Genomic DNA, 26,906 nt, shown 5'->3' on the forward strand with positions numbered 1-26,906 from the left:
TCAGCCTGTCAAATACATTTTTGGACTTTTGTACAAAGCTTATAGAAATAAGATCCATAGAAGGTTACCAGATTATAGCAGCAGATTTCCATTTATTTATACATTTACAATGTATCACCTATATTTAGTTCCTAATTAAAACTAGATAGTGAAGCATCTTCCCTTTTTTATATCTGTTTTCATTTTATGATTGTAGATTTTTTTTATTCCATTGTCTGTACATGACTATGAGGGCGGCCATCTTGCTTTGCAGCAGAACGCATGAACCATTCACACAATGGAGAGAATGGCCCCATTTAATTCTATAGGAGACTATTCAAAACTTGTTCTGTGACTTGTACAGAGGTCATTAGGGAGGATGGGGGAGGGGGAGTAGATACGTTGTGGCCATCTCTGACTGACTGGTTGATCCTGTGTTTTCTACATATAGGTGTTTACCTTTCAGTGATCATAGCATTGAAAATTAAAACAAGAAAATCACCCAAAATTCTTAAAAACATTTAAAGGGGTTGTCCCGCGGCAGCAAGTGGGTCTATACACTTCTGTATGGCCATATTAATGCACTTTGTAATGTACATTGTGCATTAATTATGAGCCATACAGAAGTTATAAGAAGTTTTATACTTACCTGCTCCGTTGCTAGCGTCCTCGTTTCCATGGAACCGACTAATTTTCGGCGTCTAATGGCCAAATTAGCCGCGCTTGCGCAGTCCGGGTCTTCTTCTTTTCTCAATGGGGCCGCTCGTGCAGGATGCCGGCTCCGTGTAGCTCCGCCCCGTCACGTGCCGATTCCAGCCAATCAGGAGGCTGGAATCGGCAATGGACCACACAGAAGCCCTGCGGTCCACCGAGGGAGAAGATCCCGGCGGCCATCTTCAACCGGTAAGTAAGAAGTCACCGGAGCGCGGGGATTCAGGTAAGCGCTGTGCGTTTTTTTTTTTTAAGTCCCTGCATCGGGGTTGTCTCGCGCCGAACGGGGGGGGGGGGGGGGGGGGGGGGTGTTGTGTGTGTTGAAAAAAAAAAAACACGTTTCGGCGCGGGACAACCCCTTTAACCTAAGAACCTTATTTATACAATGACATTTTGTGATATATTCCTAGTTTTCTTGTGCAGCTATTTTAAGTGAAACTCTATACACACTTTAGCATATATTTACTACAAAATCCAAAAGGTATAGAGCTTTTTTTGTAGAATACCTTTAAATACGTTTAATACCATAAACATGGTATTATATGGCGCATGATGCATTATTATTGAACATGAATTATACAACAACTCAACTAAATTCTGTCAGATGTTTCCTCTGCAAACATCTAAGCAGAATTCGACTTCCTGCCATACTCCATATCAGGAGCAACAGATTCCAAAACTTTGCTGATTCGCCGTTTCAAGTGTTGAATGTTTTGAATATGAACACTAGAGACAGAGAGCACGGGCTATGGCTTCACTTCACCCCCACCAACACAGCACCATGGAAATGTCTCATCAAAAACTTCATAATAATTCTGGCATTGTGCGAAGGAGGGCCATATTACTGAAAGATCATATTCTCATCAAACTGGGGACCTACAAACAGTTCTAAAATGTCAAGGTAATTATGTGGTGTCATAGTGCCTTCCATAAAGTAAAATACAGCAATCACGCGATCTCTGGCATGAGCAAACCATACATTAAATTTTATGGCTATTACACTCAGGTTCATCAAATTCTTGGTGGCCAAGTCTCAAAACATGATGGAAATTCGTGATGGTCAAGTCCCATAACACGATGGAAATTTGTAATGGCCAAGTCCCAAAACACGATGAAAATTCGTGATGGCCAAGTCTCAAAACACGATGGAAATTCGTGGTGGCCAAGTCCCAAAACACGATGGAAATCCGTGGTGGCCAAGTCCCAAAACACGATGGAAATCCGTGATGGCCAAGTCCCAAAACACGATGGAAATCCGTGATGGCCAAGTCCCAAAACACGATGGAAATCCGTGATGGCCAAGTCCCAAAACACGATGGAAATCCGTGATGGCCAAGTCCCAAAACACGATGGAAATCCGTGATGGCCAAGTCCCAAAACACGATGGAAATCCGTGGTGGCCAAGTCCCAAAACACGATGGAAATCCGTGGTGGCCAAGTCCCAAAACACGATGGAAATCCGTGGTGGCCAAGTCCCACAACACAATGGAAATTCGTGGTGGCCATGTCCCAAAATATGATGGAAATTCGTGATGGCCATATCCCAAAACATGATGGAAATTCGTGATGACCATGTCCCAAAACATGATGGAAATTCTTGATGGCCATGTCCCAAAACATGATGGAAATACATGATGGATATGTCCTGAAACATGAAAAGTGGTCTCATCACTGAATACATGATGTAATAGCTGCTCAGAATTGTCAATTTAATTAAGAACATCCACAACAAACCTTTATTTTTGCATTACATTTATCATCTGGGCTGATTTCATGTAACCACTGAAGTTTACAACTAGGAAAACAGAACTCTGTGAATAGTTGTTTTGGAAGGCTGAGAGCTTGAACCTGGCAATCTCCGGCAGTCCTATTTAAATGAATTGAGTAGCAGTACACATGCGTTACCACTGACCGTTCAGTTCTCTCCTGAGAGGGGCCATAGTGTAGGCAGTGTGGGCTGTGTGAGACTTCAGCTCTATGGGAAGCCAAATCTACATGGACTGTGTGAGAGAAACTAACTTCGTCAGAATAGGCTGTGGAAGAGTTTGTGATCCTGTGGCTAGTTTGATCTAGTTCAGTATCATTTTTGGACAGATGGAAATGGAGGGAGAATATGGCTGATAGGATGAAAAAAAAAGTCCTAAGTGAATAGGAAGGGTCCCCCCTTATTGTGTACAGAGTTAGGTATAAAGGCCCATTTGGAAGGGACAAATGTCAGGCAAACGATGCCCGACAATCATTCCTGCACATACTCGCTCTCGTGCTGCTGCACAGGAGCTAGGATCGCTGGCTCACAGCAGGGCTGCTGCAGGAGATTTCTTTCCTCGCTGTCTCTCACTCCTCTCCATTGACTTGACATTGCTATTTATATGGAAACGATCTGCTTATCGTCCATTGTTTATGCTGCATAAATGATGGCCGATGAGCTGATCGCTCAATGTAAATAGCTGCCATTCAGTACTGAACAGCCGCTATGTTAAGTCAATGTAGAGGGGTGGGAGACAGCGAGGAGAGAAATCTCCTCCTGACGCCCCACTGTGAGCCAGCGATACTAGCTTCTGTGCAGCAGCACAAGAGCAAGTATGTGCGGGGACGAGTGTCGGGCATCGTTTGCCCGACATTCGTCACGTCTAAATAGGCCTTTAGTTTTGCATGCTACGATGCACATTTACATTGACCTGTAAGACACTGAAGTTCTGACTGTACTATTGTGTTGTTGCAAGTTGCAGTGAATGATTCTTTGAGAAGTTGTGCCTCTTCAATGCCATAACTTGGACAATAACTGTGTGAGAGATGGCTACACGGATATTTGCACGTTCACTGCCGAAAGTGGTTGGAAGCAATATTTTAGTAGGTAGTGACTTTGTAGTTCCAGGGACCTCCAAAGGTACTGAGGAGAGCTACATGGAGTGGCTTGTGCAAATTTTACAATTGACTTCCAGACAAAGCATACTGAGGATAGTATCTCCAAGGAGTCACCTCAGCAGTGTAAGATGGTAGAAATCCAGGAGACACTTTGGGTGCAAGCAGGCCTGGCATAAGAGCCTGGCAAACCAGGACAGATACTGGGGCCCACTAAGCCAGGGTAGGGGTCCTTGCTTATAAGAGATGAGTCACAGAGGGGGCCCGGGTTGCTGGATCAGGCACAGTAGTCAGCCACCCCACCCCCGATTGTAATATGAAGGGTGTTTAGTTAAAAAAAAAATGTCCGCATTCACCTCTTGTATTGCTTCCTGGCAGCTGTAAAGGGCGCTGCTCTCCCCATTGCCATCTACTTTTGCATTGTGCAACCATGTGGCAATCACACAATCACTGTAGTTAATTCCCATCCTCAGCGTTAGTTGGGGAAGGGGAACAACAGTATCAATCATGTGATTGTCGCACGATGACACAAGTGGAAGGCAGTGGGCACAGCAGCACCCATTAAAGCTGCTGGGGAGCAACTCAGGAGGAGAGCATGGACTATTTGTTATTTCTTTACATACAAGAGGGCTGTTGGGTGCATGGTTTCTGAAAGGGGGGGGGGCATTTTTCAAACGGGGCATTATTACTAACGAGAAGCTAAACGGGCATTATTTCTAAAAGGGGCGTTATTACGGATTGAAGGCAAAAGGTGGTATTATTACTGAGTGGGGACAAAGGACATTATTGCTAAGTGGGGGCACTTACGATAAGAATCACTTACTGTAGGGCCTACAAGGGGCACAAAAATTGGGACAATGAAACTGTATGGAGTACTACAGTTGGCATTACTACTATCTTGAGTACTATAGAAGGGGGAGTTGTGTAAAGGTGTAGATAGTGTAGGGAGGGTGATGGAAAAGAGGGTAGCAAAGATGCCTGTCAGATTCCAGAGACATCAGTCTGGGCCAGGTACAAAAGGAAAGGGAAGCTGAATGACTCCCAGTCAGAGAGGACATAATCTGTGATCACTGGATATAATGGTCTGCAAAGCACCTGTGTAGAGATCGTATCTACTGTTATATGGTCTCTGTATGCACTGTTGCAGATTTACTGCTGCATGTGTCGTGATATATGGGGTCCACTGAGACTCTGTCGCCCAACGGTCCATTTAGACCCGGAGGCGGCTCTGGGTGTAGCCTTACCTTTAGTGGATCACTGGTGTATTTCACTGTGCCCAGCCCTGGTGAAGAAATGCTCAAAGTAGACAACTGTAAAAACACTAAAAAGTAACCAAAAATGCCTCTAAACAGTACATATAGCAATTTAAAAAATTGTGGTTTCTTCTTAAAATTTTTTTAAAGAGTCCAAAATGCTTTCAAAAACAAAGTGTGGAGGAAGCCTAAGGCCAGTTTCAGACAAGTGTCATGAAGACGCATATTATGGGATAAGTGCCTTACCGTGAAAATCGCACGATATTGTGCTCATTCGTGTAAATGTAGCCTATTGCTGGAGTTCCTTCAAAGTCTAAGGCCGAGATGTACAATGGGGTTCTCATGACTATTAGCCAAATTTTTAAAGTCTCTCTCTCTCTCTGTGTGTGACAGGTAGACTGATATTAGCGATAGGTCTATTATGTGTATCTTTGAAGAAGTTTGTCAGAAACTTTCATGTATCAGTAACAGTAAAGGCCCATTGAGACGGGACGAATGTCAGGCAAACAATGCCAGACACAAGTACCCGCAAGTACCCGCTCACGTGCTTTTGCACAGGTGCAGGTATCGTTGCTTCACAAAGGGGCGGCTGCAGGAGATTTTTCTCCTCGCTCTCCCTCGCCCCTCTCCATTCACTACTCAACGGCTGCAGTTTACACTGAACGACAATCGTTCAGTACTGAATGGCCACCATCTTAAGTGAATGGAGAGGGGTGAGGGAGAGTGAGGAAAGAAATCTCCTGCAGCCGCTCCTTTGTTAAGCAGTGATACCTGTGCCTGTGCAAAAGCACGTGAGCGGGTACTTGCGGGGATGAGTGTCGGGCATCATTTGCCCGACATTCATCCCGTCTAAATAGGCCTTTACTGTTACTGATAAAGTGAAAGTTTCTGACAAACTACTTTAAAGATACATATAATAGACCCATCATTAACATCAGTCTACCTGCCACTAGCTTATGCTGCCCTCAGACTGGGTGTCATAAAGGTGGTGACAAGATTACTTTTAAACTGGGCTCCAACCTTCCTTTTGATCTAAGAAGACATATGAGAGAGTGGATCAATACAGGTGGCCAAACACATCGGTCAATCAGAACAAATCACTTGTCATTAAAGTTTAACATGGTCTCGAATGAAGTTGGCCATGTTTAAAATTTTGATCCGATAGTCGTTAGTATCGTACCTCCAACGTATATGGTGCAATGATCCTTCTATAAACTAATATCTCTTTAGTGTTACACGATTCCTCCGATGAAAGATCGTACACCCTTAACCTGGAGATATTAAACATGTACGGCCATTTTGAATGGCCGCAATGGCCAATATGGACTAAACTGTGTACGACTACATGGGGACAGCAATCATTCACCAGACTGTTCACCCTACTTCTGTCTGGGAGCAACAGTTTTGGGAAAGTGCATGAAAAAAGTGACTGTTGGGTGTATGATTGTGCACTGGTTTCTCCGCTTGGCTTTCCCAGATATAACCCATTCTGTCGTGTGGAGTTGGCAGGTATAATGCTGCAGTAACCATATAATCACCTGCCATAGCTTGGCTGTTGACTAATAGCTCTGCAAGCAGCCAGCGGTGTTACAAATCCTGATCCAGCGTCTGTTTCTTGTAGGGATAAGTAAACGTGTGATTAATCACTTGATACAGAGCTATGTGATTTCGAGTGACTCTTCATGCAACATTAAGTGATGACACTGCTAATTACCGCTCCACTGTTCAGCTGGATTGTGTTTCCTGTTGGTAGTTGCTTGTTTTCTGAGCTTATTCAGCTTTGTGGAGCCTGGGAATTGCTATAGGTGAATGGATGAATTGTATGTTTAAAGTTCAAGAGTCCAGATTTTATTGCTTTGTTCTGATTTTATTAAATGACTGAAAATATTTCCTGTAACGATTACAAAAGCGCTGCGCCAAAGGCTGAAGAAAAACAGAACCTCTGTGTTTATGGTGGAATAAATCTAATTTAGTAGAACTACAGGCTGTTGCAGTTATAATACAAACACTAATGGTCTCAGCTAGAGACGAGCGAGCACGCTCGTTCAAGGCTGATGCTCGAGAGAGCATAGGTCTTTTCGAGTAACTGCCTACTGTTCTGAGCACCATGCGGGAGGGGGGAGGGGGGTTTCGGGGAGGAGAGAGAGAGATAGGGTACATATTTGCGTGAGATTTGTGCATCTTAAAGCGCACAAATCTTGCGCGATTTTAGCGCCTATGTAAAGCCGGCCTTGGAGAGCTATAGAACTTAAAAAGGAGAAAAAGTGGTACATATTTTTTTTGGCAGGCTTCCTGAGGAGGTGGGTTTCTAGAGCTTCCTTAAAGGCTTTGTCTACACTGCAGATGTCTGAATTTCCTGCAAAACTTGTCAGTCGAGCTGATTGTCAAGTCATGCAATAAATGGGAGATATTTAACCTGACTCTTACAGCAGTGGTGGTGGTGAGAGATGTGACGTCCAGCTTCCAGCCCCGAAAGGGTTGTAGAAGATTGCAGGCACACTTTTTATCCGATCATGATTTTTAAATCACACTAATCAACTGCAAAGTGCAGATAGCAAGAGTTCCTCACTACCTGTCATTACAGACGCTGACCACTAGGGCCCAACTCTTTGCTCTAAACAAGTGGAGCTGGCTCAGTTTTGAAAGATTTTTTTCTCTTTCTGCTCTCACCGCTACTGCTGGCGTACTGAGAAAGATATTGGGCTACATGGGCAGCAGTGCGTGAGAGCAGAAAGAGAACATCAATCTTCCAAAACGGAGCCAGCTCCTGGGGTTGGGCCCTGTATTGACCGGTATTTAAGAGCACTGACTCCCGCTCACACTGCCTGCACTCTGTAGTTACCTTAGCTTTATCCTGTACTACCCGCTGGTGGATAATAACAGAAGAGAGTATTACAGTCTTAGTGCAACTGTTATGCCTCCTTCACACAGACGGTTTTTACCGCGATTAGCGCAGAGCCTTCAGCACTCCAATTGTTTTCAATGGGACTGCCCAGACAGCCGCTCGATCGCAACTCCTTCCAGCTCCATGATTTTTGAGCACTGTCTGTTCTATATTTCCCCTTTTAGCTCACCTCATCAATGATGACGTGCACTAAACTCCGCTGTCGGCCGCAGCTCCCTGCTGGCGAAAGTGAAATCGCGGCGCTTACCGCAACGCTTGTGTGAGGGAGGTCTTAGTAAGAAAGATTAGTTTGGTATTAAAGCTAGAGACATCAGATTTTTTTTCTATTGCAGATCACTTTTAGAGGGGTTGTACAAAGTTTTTTCTTCTAAACATTCAACCTGGTGATCAAGTGACTGCTGGGTGCCACCTGCCATGGCAGAGCTGCAGGGTCTTAGCAGACCCAGATAATCTTTGTTAGCGACTGCCATTACTAGTGGATTTTTTTTCTCCTTTTTTATTTATCTGCTCAGCTCTTCTTCCCCTACACAATCCTGTTTGCAGATTAGACATGTTCAAAATGACGAGTTCCCTTTAAATCAGATTGCTCACTTCATAGGTGGAGAATGAGTCATGAATGTAAGTACAGAGTAAAGGCCATCCTATGCCAGAAACAAAACAAATGACAGAAGAATCATATATGATAATTAAAAAAAGAACCTGTTACTAGGAGACGACCCATTTATGAGGTCACCTTAGAGATGCAGTATTACTTGTTTGTAGTGCCAGCTAATCATATCCAAAAAATGCTGATCACTGGGGCTCTAACACGGTATGCCATAGAGTTAGGAACATATAAGAAAGCTTCTGTCCCCTCCTGCGATTCTCTTGGTGGCTCAGTGGTGCCCATAGAACTCACATGCCATAATTGTATTTCCAGTGACTACTATACAGATACAGTAGTAGTGAGCAGGAACGTGCCCTAGAGAGTCACATGAGGGAAGGGAGCAGCCTTACTGACATACTGGTTTCCAGACCGCATTCTTACTTGAGCCCTCTGGTTGGGTTGTTTGCAATTGTGGATGCAATTGCACATACTAGACCAGAAGTAATAGGGTGCATGTATGTATCATAGTCTAATCTATAGAGACCTACATGTTGACTTATTTTTGGAGGATGTTTGGTGTAATCCTGGAGCACCTGAAAAATGAAAAAAAGGGTCAATGCAAACATAGTGGGTATATTATATATATATATACATATACATACACACACACACACTCGAGTATAAGCCTAGTTTTTCAGCACATTTTTTTGTGCTGAAGAAGCCACCCTCGGCTTATACTCGAGTCAGGGAAGGCTTTAAAAAGAAAAAAAAAACACCTCCATACTGTGTTGCCGGCGGTGGTGCAGCAAGCTGGTTGAATTCCTGCGTTCCCAGCGGCAATGTGGCAAGCTGCTGGAAATCTTCCCGCTGCCCTCCTCCACTGTCTTCTCTGCTTGGCTCTGTCATCCCCCACCGTCAACGCTGTGATTGGATTGAGTGCCAGCCAATCACAGCCAGCGCTTGATCATTCACAGCCAATCGCAAGCTGCTTTAGAATTTTCCCCGCTGTCATATCCCTGCTGGGCTTTCAAATCCCCCACTGTCAGCCCTGTGTAAGTAAGCGCTGTGATTGGATCAAGTGCCGGCTGTGATTGGCTGGCGCTCAATCCAATCACAGTGCTTACTTACACAGCACTGACAGATGACCGAGCTGAGCAGAGAGGACGGCGGGGATGACAGCGGGGAGAATTTATGCAGCTTGCTGCACAAACACAGATGCCGTCTGGGAGGTGAGTATAGAGTTGTTTTTTTTTAACCCAGTATATACTCGAGTATAGCTCGGCTTATACTCGAGTCAATACGTTTTCCCAGTTTTTTGTGGTAAAACTTATTGACTCGGCTAATACTCGAGTATATACGGTGTATGTGTGTGTATATTATATATATATATACACACATCTATATATATATATATCTCTATATATCTCTATCTATATATTTTTTTAATTGTACAAAAAAATAACTCCACGCCCTAATTGGAGCTTCCAGGTCAATGACATCATCTCCATCCTGTATAAACTGCATTCATAGCAAGATTAACGAGTCATTAAGCATGTGCTACAGACAAGTATACAAATCATACACGTGCTGCTTGTGGAGTCGTCATTCCTGTGATTCCTATGCATTAAATGGGTAATTAAGGACAATCTATGAAATGCTTACAGCAAATAACCACCCTTGGACAATGCTATTTTTTCTTTTGGCTCCTAATAGGTTCCACATTTTGTGTTATTGTGTTTTGTGTATTTAAAAAAAAAAAACATTTGTTTTTAATTTATGTTTTGAAAGTTACAATAAAGTTTAACAAACATAAATTTTGTAATTTAGGTGTATAGCAGGGTTACATAGTCTAATACTTGAGACATATTACAAATATGATTGTTCAAATAGTGAAAGCTGCAAATGTAGAACGAATTTCTCAAATGTAGAAGTTATGATAAATCTAGAATATCGCTCTGGCCAGGGCCTATTGTGGATGAGTGGTAAGGGCTGGAAATGGAAGTGCAATAGGGAGGAAGAAGGGTGAGGGGACAGAAAAGTATACAAGGCTATTAGGTGGTATTATGTAAAGGGTGTCATAAAGGAGTTGGGGTGGGTCTATTGTTTTAGGTGGGAAGGGCATATTCTATCCACGGATTCCAGATTCTCAGAAATCTCCCATATTTATCAATGATCGATGTTCATTTTTTTATTATTTAGATACCAAGTCACTCGTTGCTTTTGAAATTTGGGACAAATGTTCGTCAGAAAGTATTGCCCATGTCTTTTTCCCCAACGTGAAATATATGATAGATATGTGCGGCAAGAGTGAACCAATCTGGAATATATTTGAAAGACGAGGCATTTTGCATGTGGGGATTTAGGACAAAACATTTCTTAAGTGGTTAGGGTCAACTGATAGTTTGTGTTCTTGACAAGAGGGGTTGTAAAGTGTTCAAGTTGTAGATATCGAAATCTCTCAGGAGGATGGCAGATCAAAGTTCTTTTGTAGGACAGGAAATGATGTGCTACCTTCTAACGATAACATATAGTATATCTTGGTGAGACCTCTGTCTGTCTGTCTGTCTGTCTGTCCAAACTTTGATTGCGGTCAGTTATTTCCAGGAGGGAATAGAAGATTTTGTAAAAAAGGGTGGTACGGGGAGAAGAGAAGAAATTAGGCTTCCTGAGTAGGTAATAGAGTCACAGATTTGGAGGGAAATGTTTTGTTTTCAAGTTAGTAATGAGGGGGTGGGGTAGGGGTCTATTTATTGCTGGGGTCCATAAGGCTAAGGGGAAGAACAGGGAGAGGAAGAGAGAAAAAAGAAAAAAAAGGAAGGAAGGATAGAGTGAAAGACAGAAATTAATGTTCGTAGAAGTGTTAATACTTCATATTGAAATGACGTATCAGTATATATCATAAAATTAATCAGTACATGCTATCCAATGGTAGTCACTTTAAGGTGCGCTAGACTGAAAACACACATCCAGGTGATGCCCACCCATGGTGACCAATAGCCACTTTACTTCGCTAAGGATTCGCTCAGTCATGTTCTTGTGTTCCTCTTAGAACCCTCAACTTCTGAAAAAATAAGACTTAGGTAAGCCCGATGAAGTTTTTGCAACCATGCTGTCCCTATAACGGCTGTGTATTCCTTGAGTTCAATGTCAGTGTGAGGTCCCAGTGCTACACAGAGAATTTTGGTTGTGTAACTCTCATTGGAGCCAAAGTTGCCATGTAGCCCTAGAATAAGACCACATTCACACATCATCCAGGAATTCCGTCTGACATGCTAAAAACTGCAGTCAAACTGAGCCGTGGACGACTCCATAGGCAGTTATTATTGAACAAGGTTCCCATTTCAGCAGGTTTCTGTACATTTCTGTCATTTTGGCCAGACAGAATAATGTACGCGACGATGCTATGGAGCGGTCCTGGACTTCATCCGATTATAGTTTTCGACATTTCATATGGAACCATGGGGTGGGAAGGCTCAACATGACTGAATAGTATGTAAGTGCAGATTTGCTTGCTGTTGGGGCATCCTGAACGGATCTTAATTATTACCTCTGCTATTTAGTTTCCTGTCACTCGCTTTCGGCATTGGACACAAGGTGGGTTGTCCTTAAAACCATTACTTTAGTGTAGATCATGTTCTATGCATGTGTCCCTCCAACTGATGGCAGATGCAAATACTATTGTGCACTAGAGGCACCAGGGATGTCATAGCAGTACTGAAACTTGGAGCCAAAGTCAATACCATAAAACTGGGGTATTATGGCAAGACTAATAGCATATGGCCATATATTTGGTAGACTTTTCCCCTTATAATATTCATTGTAGCTTAATATCACTATCATATTTGAAAGTGTAGTGAGCTAGGAAAGTTTGAGACAACTACTGCTGGCCAATAACACTTTCTTGCTATGGCTCTATATCCAGCATGAAGCACCTCATACAGGATGTATTGTAGGTATACTAAATAAAAGCTTGCACATCTTGTAACAGCAACATATAAATAACCCAGCTTCCTTTTCAGGAACCAGAGTACACAAGGCAAGGAGTGACAAGACACCATGACCGGATAGTATCTTAGTAGGAGTAGCAAACTATATGCAGGAGAGTTGAGGCATCAGACATTTAGTCTGTATGTCAGCTAGAGTGTCACTGTCTACATACAGTACGTTGTATCATAATCATGTGCTGTTTACATGAAGTCTTAAAGGGGTTGTCCCGCGGCAGCAAGTGGGTCTATACACTTCTGTATGGCCATATTAATGCACTTTGTAATGTACATTGTGCATTAATTATGAGCCATACAGAAGTTATCAAAAGTTATTCACTTACCTGTTCCGTTGCTGGCGTCCTCGTCTCCATGGTTGCCGTCTAATTTTCGCCGTCTAATGGCCAAATTAGACGTGCTTGCGCAGTCCGGGTCTTCTCCTCTTCTCAATTGGGCTCCGTGTAGCTCCGCCCCGTCACGTGCCGATTCCAGCCAATCAGGAGTCTGGAATCGGCAATGGACCGCACAGAAGCCCTGCGGTCCACCGAGGGAGAAGATGCCGGCGGCCATCTTCACCGGGTAAGTAAGAAGTCACCGGAGCGCGGGGAGTCAGGTAAGCGCTGTCCGGTGTTCTTTTTTAACCCCTGCATCGGGGTTGTCTCGCGCCGAACGGGGGGTGGGGAGGGGGTTGAAAAAAAAAAAGCAACCCGTTTCGGCGCGGGACAACCCCTTTAAGGCCCATTTACACTGGATGAATGTCAGGCAAACGATGCCTGACACACAGACTCGCTCCCGTGCCGTTACACAGGAGCGAATATCGCTGTATCGCTCACAGAGCGGCCACCAGGGGGTCAGGCAGCTGGAGGAGATTTCATTGCTCACTGTCCTCGCCTCTCTCCATTCACTTTAGGAGCGTCCATTCAGTACTGAATAGCTGCTGTTTACACTGAGCGGCCATTGCTAAAGTGAATGGAGAGGGGCTGGAGAGAGCCGTCCCGGCCCCCTGCTGGCTGCTCTGTCAGTATAATAAATGGGCCTTTACTAATGAATTGATGTAGAAAACAGAAGTTTATTTTTTTCATACAATAACTTTGCATTTCCTGTATAATGAATTTTGTTGTTTTTTTTTTAACATGAAAATGGTAAGAGGGGCTTTCTGAATGTTCAATTTTTTAAAAATATTTTTAACCCCTTATTTACGTGGCTTATTTGGGTCCTAAGGACATTCAAATTTGGGGGAATTTTCTGCTCTACTTTTGAAAAGTAGAATGCACTATATAAGGGACTAAAAAAAAATAAAAAATAGCGGTAAGAAACTTCAATGAAAGTTTATTTAAAGTCCAAAAGTCATATGTACCTCAAAACAGTACCAATATAAAATACAACTGTTCCCACAAAAAAAAACAACTCACATATCTTGTTTTGCTTTAAAAATGTATTTTTATTGTGCTAAAGTAGTTAAAGAAAAAAACATCTATATAAACGTTGCATCGCAGTAATTGTGCTGATCCAGTTATTTCTGTAGAATGGTAAATGCCGTAAAAACAAAACCCCAAAACAATGGTGGAATTTCTGCACGTTTTCTTGTCTCCCTCCCCCCAACGACTAAATAAAAAAAGTTATATGACACATTATATGTACCCCATAGTGGTGGAATTAAAATATACAACTCGGCCCCCAAAAAACAAGGCTTCATACACCTATGTCAACAAGTTATGGCTCTTGCAATGCGACAATGAAAACCGCTTAGTCCTTAAGGCATGAAATAGGCTCATCGCTAAGGAGTTAAAACTCATCTCTGAAAGATCACCAGCTGTAGGTGAAGACCATATTCATATAGGGCTCATGCACATAGCTGGATTACAGATCCACTAGAGATCACCTATATAATTCTGTGTGTTCTGTAGGAATTTGTTAGAATAAGGGCTCATTCACACGGTCATACTTATGTTCCATATTACCTGCGTAATGCAAACAGAATAAAACCCATTAATTTGCATTTACTGTAATCAGTGTATTATTGCACACGACTTTTGATTACATGAAAACAAAACGAAAAAACAAAAACACATTGTGTCCTATATATTGCATGTAATCATGGACCGCAACTGCCCTTTGAAGTCTATGGGATCCTGTAATAATGCAACAAATACGCAGTTGCATGCATGCTTACAGCATTTTTATGCATGTTGGTAGGAATGGTTGTTTAAAAAAAAAAAAAAAAAAAAGGAAAAAAGAAAAATCAATTTGGCGTTCTTGCAGTTTTTTGTACATTTGAAAAAAATGCTGTGAATACACGCGCAGATACACATGTATACACAGTAAAACACTACGCATTTCACAGACTGAAATCTGCATACGCCTTTGTGAATGAGCCCTAATAGTCACTCAGCATTGCCATGTGCACGAGTTCTAGTTTACAGCTAGTTATCCACATTATGGCCAGTAGATTCCCTTCTTTCAGCGCTGATCTGGCACATATTACATCACATGCTTCTTACTTTTTTGCTACCTAGGTAAAGTTAACCCATGCATTGAAAAGTACGTGTTTCCCTTTGTAAAACAATGGGCACCGATAAGTGTGAACTCCCTGATAACTGAGCTTACCAAGATTTGCTGTTTGTTCTTGGAAAGGATTATAGCCCGAACAACTGTCCTACAGCGCCCCCTAGCCTAACAGCAGGAAACACAGTCTTATAAAGGTAATGATGAACAATCATGTATATTTGGCAGGGAAATATACGGGTGAATACAGCACAATACAACAATGCACTGTATCAGTTGTGTATTGCAAATAATTTCCCCAAATTTCCTAGCTTGGTTCTTAAAAAGGGAAGCAAGAATAAAGATGATGCTTAAAATGTTAGAATCTACTTACCCTATTGATTTTCTGCCTGTTTCTCCACAATGAATCTTCACTAGTGCTTCCAGTTTACAAACTTTGTGCAGCAACATGTTGTGCATTGTGGACTCCGTACAGCGTTGCTGGCTGCCATATAACATCACATCATCCCACACTCTGTACCGAAGGATGACAGGCAGCATAGAAACAATGTAAAATCCGTAAGATTAGTACCGTATATACTCGAGTATAAGCAGAGTTTTTCAGCATTTTTTTTTTGTGCTGAAAAAGCCCCCCTCGGCTAATACTTGAGTGAGGTAAAGAAAAAGAAACCCCGCAATACTCACTTCCCAGCCGGCATCTGTGTCCCCGGCGTGATGGTCTTCCCAGCGATGCAGCAAGTTGATTGAGACTTCTCCCAGCTGTCATCTCCCTGCTCGTCTTTGAATTCCTCTGCCATCAGGGCTGCGTAAGTAAGTGCTGTGATTGGATCGAGCGCCAGGCAATTACAGCCAGTGCTTGATCATTCACAGCCATTGAGTGAATTACATGACTGAATGGCTCTGATTGGTGTACCGAGCACTGGCTGTGATTGGCTGGCGCGCGATCCAATCACAGCGCTTACATACACAGCGCTGACGGTGGAGGAATTCAAAGACGACCCAGGGAGATGACAGCGGAGAGAAGTCTCAAGCAGCTTGTTGCACCGCCAGGGACACAGACGGCGGCTGGGAGGTGGGTATTGAGAGTTATTTTTTTAACCTAGTATATACTCAAGTATAGCTCGGCTTATACTCAAATCAATAAGTTTTACCAGTTTTTAGTGGTAAAACATTGACTCGGCTTATACACGGGTCGGCTAATACTCGAGTATATACAATATATTATAATTTCTGTGTTGACATTTTAACCACTTAATGATTCTTCATCCTCGCCTTTTGAGTGCCACAACTTTTTCAACTCTTCCACAAACACAGCTGAAAGAGCTTGTATTTTGCAGGACAAGTTTTATTTTTTGAATGGTACAATTTCATGTAGCGTGTGATGTACTGAAACACTCAACATTTTAAAGTAGTGTGAAATAGAAAAAAAAATACAATTGCAATATTGTTTTTTGGGTCTTCTTTATAGGACGTGCAGGTTGTGGCAAAAATGCCATATTAATTTTAGCATGAAGTTCAGTATGATTATGGAGAGGATATTTGTTCCTGAAATCTTTTAGTACTTTCAGAAAATACTTTAAAAAAAATAAAAACAACAAAAAACCCCAAACACTTTCTATCACTATATTCGGAAGACCATAATACTTTCATCAATGGGGATGCGTCAGGGCAGGATGTAAATTTTTAATAGTACAAATTGGGGGTAAATACCTTTTTTTCACTCTTTATTCAATTCAGATTTTGGAGGGAGATGAGATGGCCCAAAACCCCACATTTTGGAATTGTGTATTTCTTGAGGCAATTGTGGCATGGGATAAATAACACAATATTTTTATCCCATGCCAGTGATACAAATTAAGTTAGTTACAGTGATACAAATTAAGTATTTTTATTGTTTGGCCTTAAGGGAAAAATTCAAAGTTTTTTTTAACTTAATATTTTTATCTAAAAATTACTACACATATATATTTTTTTAATTGAACTTAGATTTTACATTTTTCTTTCAGTCCCATGAGCATGCAATCACTTGAACAATATACTGCAATACTTCTGATTGCAGTATAGCTCACTTTCCAGCCTATTTAGACAGATTTTAGTAGTTTTCAATACATGGCAGGTCTGGCAGCCTTCATTGGGTCATGGGCTGCGATGACAATCTATAAGCATCCTGCTTACAGCTTAGATGCCATGGTCAGCATTTACTGCAACAAATGGTTAAGCAGCCCTATTGCAACTAGCTGCCATCATAGTCATTGATGCATACAGCTGACACCAGGCGGCTGATTTGAGCTGTTGCCGCCAGGTGTCAGCTGTAAGAAACTGCCAGCGCTCGCAATGTATGGAGAGAGATTACCCTGCAATCTCTCTTCATACATAAAACTGCCAATACAGGCCGTCAAAGGCGTACTAGCAGTCGTTAAGGTACATAAATACATGTAAATGTCCGGTAGGTCTGCATGCTAAATCCAAAATACAATATTAAAGGTCCAGGCCAACTACTCCTGCACAAATGATAGTAGTGGGATGAACCAATTCTCTATGATCTTATTGTATTCATTTACAAAATGGATCAAATGGATTAAAATTGCTGACCCCGATACACCACCACAATCAGGTTTGGGTGGAGTGTTTGTCCGGATTAGGGCGGCCCCGAATTGGAACCAATCCCTTATAACTGGCTGTCTTTCTAGGTTTTCTTAATTGAAACCCTCAGCCACCTCATGGGAACTTCTGTTACTGACCTCCAGGGCGATTTCAATTCTGTCCTGGATTGTTAACGACATCTTCCAGTAACTGAAAAGACATAATTATGTGGTATGGAAACCACTAACAACATAACTATATTAATACCCAGAACATGACATCATCCATAACTCAAAAATGGTTGGCAATATTGAAAAAACCTGTATAACACAAAGTCTATGACAGAGGTAACACCTGCCTAGGAGGTCAAATTGCGAATTCTAATATGTGTATAATTAAACTGGGGCTCTAAAGGACATATATGCACCATTCACAGGCAAGGTGGAAGAGGAACAATAATGATACAAAAACTATAAGACCAGTTAAGGCCCATTTAGACCCAACGATTCTCGCTCAAAATTTGCTCAAAGCTGTCTTTTGAGCGAAAATTGTTGGGTCTAAATGCACACACATGATGCAGTTTTCATACACAATTTGTTCCTTGCTCAATTCTAGTTTTCTAGAATTGAGCGAAAAACTCTCATCAGCGGTGCAGGCTGTTATGACAGTTGGCAGCGCTAAGATTCCTTCAGCTCGTGTCCCGCTGGTAGTTCACAGCGGAACGCGAGCTGTAATCGCAGAGAACAATATGCATGACAGCTGTATTGTTCGGCGACCAATAGCGCCGGTGTCCCGCTCCGCCTGCATAGCTCTTAAGTAGCTACTTCGCTACTTTAGACGATGCAGAGATGATCGCTCAAAACTGTCACTCAAACTGTCGTTTGAGCGATCATCTGTCAGTGTAAATGGGGTCTTACCCATAAGCCATTAAAGCTATTACATATCAAAGACGCAATATCTGTTAGAGACCTTCAACATAATCATAAAATCTTTGCATATATCACCATTCTACCCAAAAAAAGTTTGTATGCCTCCTGCACATGGCAGAATTGGATTCCATGTGTGTTCCCGGACGGCGACCCTGCGTACCTGCGTTTTCTTGTTCTGGACTGTGGATGGTCGCGGCAGGCTGCCTTTGGACATGCGCAGTACAGATTTTTTTCTTCAAATGCTTATTCTTCCCTCGCTGTCGCTAGGTGATGATGCGGAATCCTCACCCCGTTCGCAATGTTAATTGCAGATTGGCTGCGAGTCGGAAGGTTTCCATTGACTTCAATAGAAGCCATCTGCACAAAAATGTAACATGCTACTATTTTTCCCCCGCGAGTGGAAATCACAATTGATTTCCACTTGTGTGCAGGAAAAAGCCATTTCCCACAACATTCTATGAACGGTATTTGCTGAAAATCCGTGCGTGTGCAGGTGGCCTAATTGAAAAATAAGGTCCTACCAGCTATTTCTAGAACCCGATTCCAATTGTAAAGTCCCAACACAATTTCCCGCAAGTGTTCAGGTGAATTTATAGCTGTAATGCACATAGAAAATATATGATACAGATACTTTGCATGCATAGTGGCAGGAATGAGGAATACTTTCCCAATCTCCACTTGTATCCACAGTTTTTCCTTGCTGCCGCACTATGATTTACATTTCCACCATGGCAATAATTTACATTCAGGCTCAACAACTTTTTGAATGTTGTGTGAGTCCCATTATATAGATCTGCTTTACGGTGCAAACCACCGCCCTCCACCTTCATCAGAGGTACTAGGCATAAAATCCCCAAGTACTCTTGTACAACATGCCATCATCAGGAAAACGGCATCTCCATTGGAAAACCACTTCTGCATAACTGTGTGGATCTGATAGGCCAAAATGTCAGTTGAGTCTTTGGTAGTCACTCGACCTTTTAACAAGATAACGGGGCTTATTTACTATTCAAAATACAACAGTTTTTTGGCACAAATTACACCAGAAAACGGCCTACCATGATTGTGCCACGTTTACAATGTGTTCTTAGGCACTTTTGGATAGTTTTTCTGACTTGTCCGAAAAGGGTTGTGGCCTAAATTGCGGCAAATTGACAATTCTTGGTGTAAACTAAGCCAACTAATAGGTGGGCTAAACGTAGACTAGACAATTCTTAAAATGCAACATTTATCATTCCGTGATAAATTCTGCGCATTTTCAGACTGCTTAAGTTTGCACTGTAACTTTTAGACGGTATTCATAAATAAGCCCCAATGAGTCCTGCATAAAACCAATTAGATGATTGCCCAAACCAAGACAGTTCCACTGCCATACTTGACTGTATGAAGCAGACAGGCAGGATGATAGGCTTCCTGTGGTGGGAAGCAAAGTGAAGGAATCGCTGGACCAAACTACATGTTTCCAGTGGTCATCTTGTGGAGTATAAATGGTCAGTGAGAGGCGCCCCCTACTGTGTTCCATCACTCCCCTACAACAGGGAACAGATGAGCTAGCATGACAACCTGTAGTCTACTGAAGAGCCCCCGGTCTGCCATGCATAGATTCCTATCAAGTGTGTTACAGACATTTAGAGAGCAGGGTCTGAAGTTCTTTAAGCCCCAGTGTATAGAGCACAACAGACTCCTCCCACCAGTCCTAAGAAGATGGAGAATCAGATACACACCATGCAAATGGGAATATACAGGATACAAGTCATATAATGACCAGAAATGGTGTTATTCCTCTTGTACACACATAGCAGCCTATTTTGAAAAGGCATCTGGAGTGTTATATGTATGGGCACATAGTCCTAGAACTCTAATTTTTGACTCCTAAAGATTGATGCAGTTAGATTGTGTCCCAAAGGGTTTATCTGGTCCTCGGAAATCTCCAGGTTAAAGTCTGGAATAAATGTTAGGGTGCCACTCAAATACATAGGCAGAATTTCTCCTTTTTTTAGTCCCACCAACTACACTTACCATTGATGACTTCTCCTCAGGACTGTATTAAAGAGAAGCCAGTGGTAGCAAAAGATGGTGCAAGGTAGCAAAGCAACTTTATTCCTCCATGCCAAGAATAAAAAGCTATGTTCCAACCCACAGGGTCTTTGACAAAGAACATCTGGGTCGTAACGTAGGTTTTTTATTCTTGGCATGGTGGAATAAAGTTACTTTGCACCATCTTATGCTGCCACTGGCTTCTCTTTATTATGGATCTGATTTTGGAATACTGGTTCAAGTTCCTTTGGTGGCTGTTGCATGATTCCAGTCCTACCCTGGTTGGTCTTTAACTGTGTGCTGCTAGTAAGCCTCTTTTTAATACTTTATCCTCAGGACCGGTCATCACTAATTGATAGGCAGGCATCCGCCAGTCTTCCATTTGTTGGGCTTGCCGTCGATGTGGACAGTGCTGTCTGTATTGCAGTGGCATGGCAATCAGCTGGACAATGGGTATCTTGAGCAGTGGTTCCCCATCGATCAACTATTGATGACCAATCCTGAGGTGATGACCGGTTCCTTTGAAGGATGGGGAAGTTTAGTTAATTAATACCACAGGGTCTGAGTCCTGGTTGCAATATTGAAGCAGCTAAAAATACTTCTGTATTACTGATCAGTGAGTTTTGGGCACTGCTGCTCAAGAAATATATTGAAGATTAAGTGGGTTCAAAGGCAGGCAGCTAAGCTATAAAATGGAAGCAGAAAGACTACAATACCCAGAAAGATGATCAAAATTAGAGTTATATAGCTTAGAAAAAAAAAAAAGGTGAGGAGCGACCTAATAACTATATATAAATATTTTAGGCGTCAATAGAGACCTCTTTCCCATCAGGACTGTGACTAAAAGGAGGGCATCCTCTAGGTCTACAAGAAAGGTTTCTTCACCAGCACAGAAGGGGGTTCTTTACTGTAAGAGCAGTGAGACTATGGAACTCTCTTCCCCAAATGAGTTTGAACGGGGCCTGGATGCTTTTGAATGTATTTAGAAGGGTTGTTGATCGAGAGATTATTCAGATTGCCAGACCAAGTCGGGAAGTGTTTTTTTCCCCCCTAAAATGAAGAAAATAGGCTTCTATCTCACGGTATTTTTGTCCCTCCTCTGGATCAGCACTGCAGGATAATAAGATGATCCAACCCCAGTTGCAATGTGTGTGGGAAATATGGCTATTTACCATGGATTTTGTCTGCAGTTTCCATTCCAGTTCCACCCCATGTGTCCTTTTTAATTCAACATATACAATGAATCAGAGAATAAAACCGCAACAGGCAACATATTTATTCATAGATATATACATATATAAAAAGTTTTAAAATTTTTCTACAAACAAAAGATTAAAAATGGAAATGTCATTCCTGTATATTCACATAAAAGATTTCATCCATTGCATGCATCTTCAGAGAGAAAGCACACTAATGAAACAGGTACTCATTCAGTATTGGCAGCAAGCAAAACTCCTACACATTTGCTTGTGGTTTCAAGTACCGGGAAAGTCATCATGAACGCGCCCTTGTATATAATAACAGTAAAAAGATGCCTGTTGTGTCTAAACTAGAAATATTGCAATGGGTGTTTGTTGCAAGATTTCTTCTAATATAAGTCTTACACTTGAGAAGGTTTGTAAGAACCTATAACCTGAGAAGCTGTAACTGAATAAAACGTCCTGTTGCCCGTCAACTTGAGCATTCTCAAGGCCGCACAAACTGTAAAATAAAGCTTTTTCTGTGTTTAAAAAAAAAAAAAAAAGTTTTCAATCACTGAAGGAACTAATGGACAAAGCCGGTAATACTTGGGAAGTAAAATTTCAGATAATCATTTGACTCATCAACTATGTACCTGAGCCATACAGTCACATTGAAGACTGCCCTGGAAAAAAATACAAGCACAATACAGAATTTTTTGTTAAGAGCGCTTTAAATTACAACAGAAGACACTCTTGTCATGATTCTCATGAAAAAAGTGATTAAGAGGTAGAGCACGATGAGATTTTAACTGCAGGGCCATATAGCCATAATTGTACCTCTCCTCCGGTAGTACCCTCGCACCACTGTGTTCCCTCCTAAAAAAAGAGAATCCATTCTTTAAATCCAATGAAAAGTTTTTATATTAAAATATTAAGCAAACACAAGTGGAAAATGAGTCTTCGTGTTTTTTTTTGTATGAGCAGCTATGATTGTAATATCCTAAGTAGTATAAAATAACTATCTTTTACATGAAAGGGACGGCTTGTATCCATTGAGTTGGCAGTAACTAGCAGCACATTCATATAGAAGTCTGGGTTGAAAATTCCAAAGTATGAACCTTTAAAAATCTAGGACAAAAAGGCAACAGTTCTTATTAAAAGTAGAAAGATCACAAAGAACAAAGTTTATAGGTCATGTAACATTCATAGATGGAATGCCTATAAATGAATGACATAAAACTCGTACCCTAGTAATACAATAATATAGGGGACTTAATTCTTTACACCAGCTGCTCCATCGCAGAGTCCAGAATGAATAATAATTCAGTTATCGAGACACTACTGAACTAATTGAATTATAAGATGTGCCGCTGTTGCAGCTTGCGGCATAAGCCTCCTGTCCGTGGACATCTAAATTGACTCGAAACACTAAAGAGGATTTCAGCAAAAAATCCGCTGCATCTCGACGACCAAGTTCCCTTAGCTTTGACATTAAAATTGCTAAAGTGCTCTCTGGAGCATTTCCCCATTCCTGAAGAAGAGCACAAACCGGGCTCGGGAGGAAATCTTTTTGAGTGGCACTGCCAGCATTATATTTGGCAACTAATTCCGGAAGGCCCAAGTTCATAGCTAGAAGACACCAGTCTTTGCCCATGGGATCTGGAGCATCCAGAAGCCTGCTGAGCTTTCTCCTTACAAGTATGTTTAGATCTGAGATGTGATGATCCATTCCCAAGCTACCTTGGGAGTAAATTTCCAGACTTCCAAAGCACAATATGCTGCTAAAGCTTTCCTTATACCCGGCCATGGTGTTCGCCAGTGAAGTCTCCTTTTGAGCTTGAGCACGGAAAAAGTCTCTTGGTTGGTAGATCATCACTGGTTCATGATGTTCCCTTAGCTGCTGTGGGCTTAAGTAATGCTTTACAGTTAAAAGTCCGGGCAATGTGGTGGCTAATAAGTTATCAATTATACTGCAGATAGATTCTTGAAGTAAACAACACTTTATCTTCTCCGTTTCCAATCCTCTAACATGCACTTCAATTCCCTGACCATGGTTGACCAGCAACACCAGAACTTCAACACCTCTGTTTGCAAGCTTACACCCATTTACCCACAGACGTATATCGGCATCTCCTTCAGCACTCTGTTGGTGTATCCATCGGCAAAGGTTAACTTGAACTTTATGAAATATTCCACATGGGAAAGGAGTAAGGTGTTCCACAGGAACAATTCTAACACCTCCATAAATTAAAATGTCCTCCTCCTCATCAGTCCACGACCTGTGGAGGCTATCAGTCTTAATAAGAGCAGGGATATCCACCATTGTACCACTGCTTAGATCTCGAGCACATATGTCCATGGCATCTAAAATTTGAACAAGTTCATCCACATCACTGTCTGAGACTAAACGTTGAATATCCTCCATGGTGTACCTCCCTCTATAATGATGAAGAGCTTTTGGGTTCTCAACAGACAGCAGCTTCCCTAGGACATTGGAACATAACCATCTAGGGTCTAAGAGCACCACATCTTGGACGGTCTCACTCTGCATGATGTTGATCTGTAAAAAGCCAATGGAATAACATTAATTCTAACAAATCTATTTCTTTTTGAGCATAAGCAAAAAAACACAAGATAGGTGAGGGAGTTATTCTGGTTTGAGCCTGTCATTGCAGTTTAAGAGCATAGATTTGTTTCCATGGGGTTGTCATTTCTCTAGTCTGGTCCTAAATGAGCACAGAGACCGTAGTTTAACCCCTTAACGCCACAAGTTTACATCCGGGGCGAATAAGACTTGACGCACCAGGATGTAAACTTACTTTCTGTGGATGGCGTGGGCTCAGGAGCAGAGTCCACACCATCCTGCAGCAGGAGCCGGCTGTGGCTGGTAGCCGGCCTCTAGCTGCAACAGCAGGGATCGATGTGAACATGGATTCCCACTATTAACCCCCTACATGCCGCAATCAATGTACATCGGGGCATGTAAGGGGTTCACAGAGGGAGCATGCTCCCTGTGTGACGTTATCGTTATTCTGGGATTTAAATTACAGAGGACCAATGGGTTTACCTGCCTGCCATGGCCTATGATCTCTATTGCAGTTGATAGGACATTGCAGTACAGAAGTACTGCAATGCATTATTATAGCGATCAGAACTTTATGGCTCAAGTCCCAGCTGTGGCAGAGGATCATAAAGCTTTCAAATTGATTTCAATGGGGCCACTGCTGCCGGCGACCCCATTGAAATTAATAGGATGCCGGCACACCGGCAGTAATTTTTGGGAAGGGCTGTAAATATAAGCCCCTCCCTGAGAATTATTTCTATCTGTTGTAAAAAAAAAAACAACTCACCTCTCCGCCGCTCTCAAGGCTCAGGCGTGTCTAGCCACTTGGGTCTTGTCACTGTAATGAAGTTATTTCAGCAGACGGGGAATGAATTCAATGAATGGCCGAGCGCTGCCTGTGATTGGCTGAGCGCTGAGACCAATCGCAGACAGCACTCAGCTGCCATTCAGTGAATGGCTGAGTGCTCAGCCAATCAGATGCAGCTCTTTTAGCAGCTGGGGAATTTAAAAATCCGCCTGCTGAAAGAACTTCATTACAGTGACGGGACCTAAGTGGCTAGACGCGTCTGAGCCCTGGCAGCAGTGGAGAGGAGAGTATTTTTATTTTTTTTTACACCAGATAGGAATGATTTTTCAGGGAAGGGCTTATATTTAAAGCCCTTCCCTGAAAAATCACTGTGGGGGTTGCCAGCAGACCATTTTGTGCGCACCTATGTACGCACATGCTCGTGTGAATGCACCCTAAAAGTGATCAAAAAAGCTGTATGTACCCTAAAAAGGTACCAATAAAAACTTCAGCTCACCATGCAAAAATCAAGAGCTCTGCCCAAAAGGTTTTCTTTTTCTCACTCATTTAAAATAAAATGGCGTGTTCTGAGTCCAGATAATGTACGTTAAAATCAGTCCCATGTAACCCCACATAACACAATGTGACAACCGAGTACAGATTATAGTTATCTCACCCTCCGACCTATGTAACTGCACAGATAACAGTTATTAGTATGAATAGCATTGATATATTGAAAAAAAACAAAAAACCCCCCAAAAAACAGCTAGTCACCCACTACAACAGCAGATCCAATCAATGGTCCCTCCCTCAGCAGTGTATAAGTCATGAATTATAAAGTTCATCGCCCAGGTTTGGGACTATGTGGTTTTTAATAGGTCTTGAAATAAAAGCTGACAACTTTTATTATTAGTGTGCTGGGCGATGGACTTTATACCTCAGCATTGATCGATAGCCTCTGGATCCCATTGCTCGCAACCCAATTCAATCACACATCATGTGATCATTCTCACCTTTCACTTCAACTATCACAGATCCATAACTTTGTGGTGCTGCAATGATGCAAAACCATGTGTGGATTACTTTCCTGTGGGCATTCATGGCTGTGGGTATTTTTTCATGAAACCGTAGCATACATGGTACAAGCGTTGGATGCCTAAGTGCCCGACAACTATTCCGACTTTCACTCAGGAGCGAGAGTCATTCAGTAAATGGAGGCGAAGCATGCCAACGTGTCTTCTGGCTCCCCACTTCCATACACTGCAAACAGTCGCTCAAAGATGAACTTTTTCTGCTTACACTGATCAAGAACTCACTTACTAGTCGCTTTGTTCAAAACTAAGCGACTCCTGAGCCCCGTGCCCCGTCGGTGGCGGCGTACACGGGACAGCCAGCGCAGAAAACCTGTTTCCAGCAATTATTTGGTGGATAACCCCCCCATGTAAAGGTACCCCAAGTGCAGTCTCTAATGAAGGAGATCATTTACTTGCCTCTCCCATGCTGTGAAGTTGCTGTGCCAAGTTCCTGACATCCTCCTCCGTGGCCAAAGGATTGAGTTGTTCCTGCACATCATAGACAAACTGCTGAAAGGAAAGCAACTGGTTGGGGCCATTCTGCTTTCTCCAGGAGGGCAAAATGGAGATCACTTTCTCACATAACGGAGTCATTGTCGAACAATTCTGTAAAAATAAAAACTAAAATTAAACATACATTAACTCTTTTGTGACGCACACTATTTATGTTTTAATTGCACATACCCAGTATTAACCTTTTAAATGTCTTGATCAAGATTTGAATGTCCAGATCGGTTCCATCGCGATAAGATCACGGGGCTGCTGTCTGGGTGTCATGGCAGCCTGGGGACATTTGAAGGCCCCCAGGGCTGCCATGACCATTTGCCATAGTATTATACTGTATAAACGAGCAAATTGTCGCAAGTACAGGTCTCCTTTGGGGACTAATTAAAAAAAAATAAAAGTATAATAAAAAGATAAAAAAGAATGTAATAATAAAAATAAAATATTAAAAAAAGGTCAAAAAAC

General features: G+C 42.1%; 1 protein-coding gene across 1 annotated transcript in view; it reads right to left on the reverse strand.

Moving 5' to 3' along the window:
* Positions 1-21,585: 21,585 nt before the first annotated feature.
* Positions 21,586-26,906, reverse strand: part of DAPK1 (death associated protein kinase 1) — a 130,944-nt gene continuing 125,623 nt past the window's right edge. The window contains exons 25-26 of the mRNA XM_066604093.1: positions 26,355-26,543; positions 21,586-24,074 (exon numbers count right to left, since the gene is read on the reverse strand). Of these exons, the coding sequence (XP_066460190.1) occupies positions 22,842-24,074; positions 26,355-26,543 (1,422 nt within the window). The 3' untranslated portion in view covers positions 21,586-22,841. The remainder of the gene's footprint in view (positions 24,075-26,354; positions 26,544-26,906) is intronic.

This window comes from Eleutherodactylus coqui, chromosome 5 (assembly GCF_035609145.1).
Source record: "Eleutherodactylus coqui strain aEleCoq1 chromosome 5, aEleCoq1.hap1, whole genome shotgun sequence".
Taxonomy (NCBI): domain Eukaryota; kingdom Metazoa; phylum Chordata; class Amphibia; order Anura; family Eleutherodactylidae; genus Eleutherodactylus; species Eleutherodactylus coqui.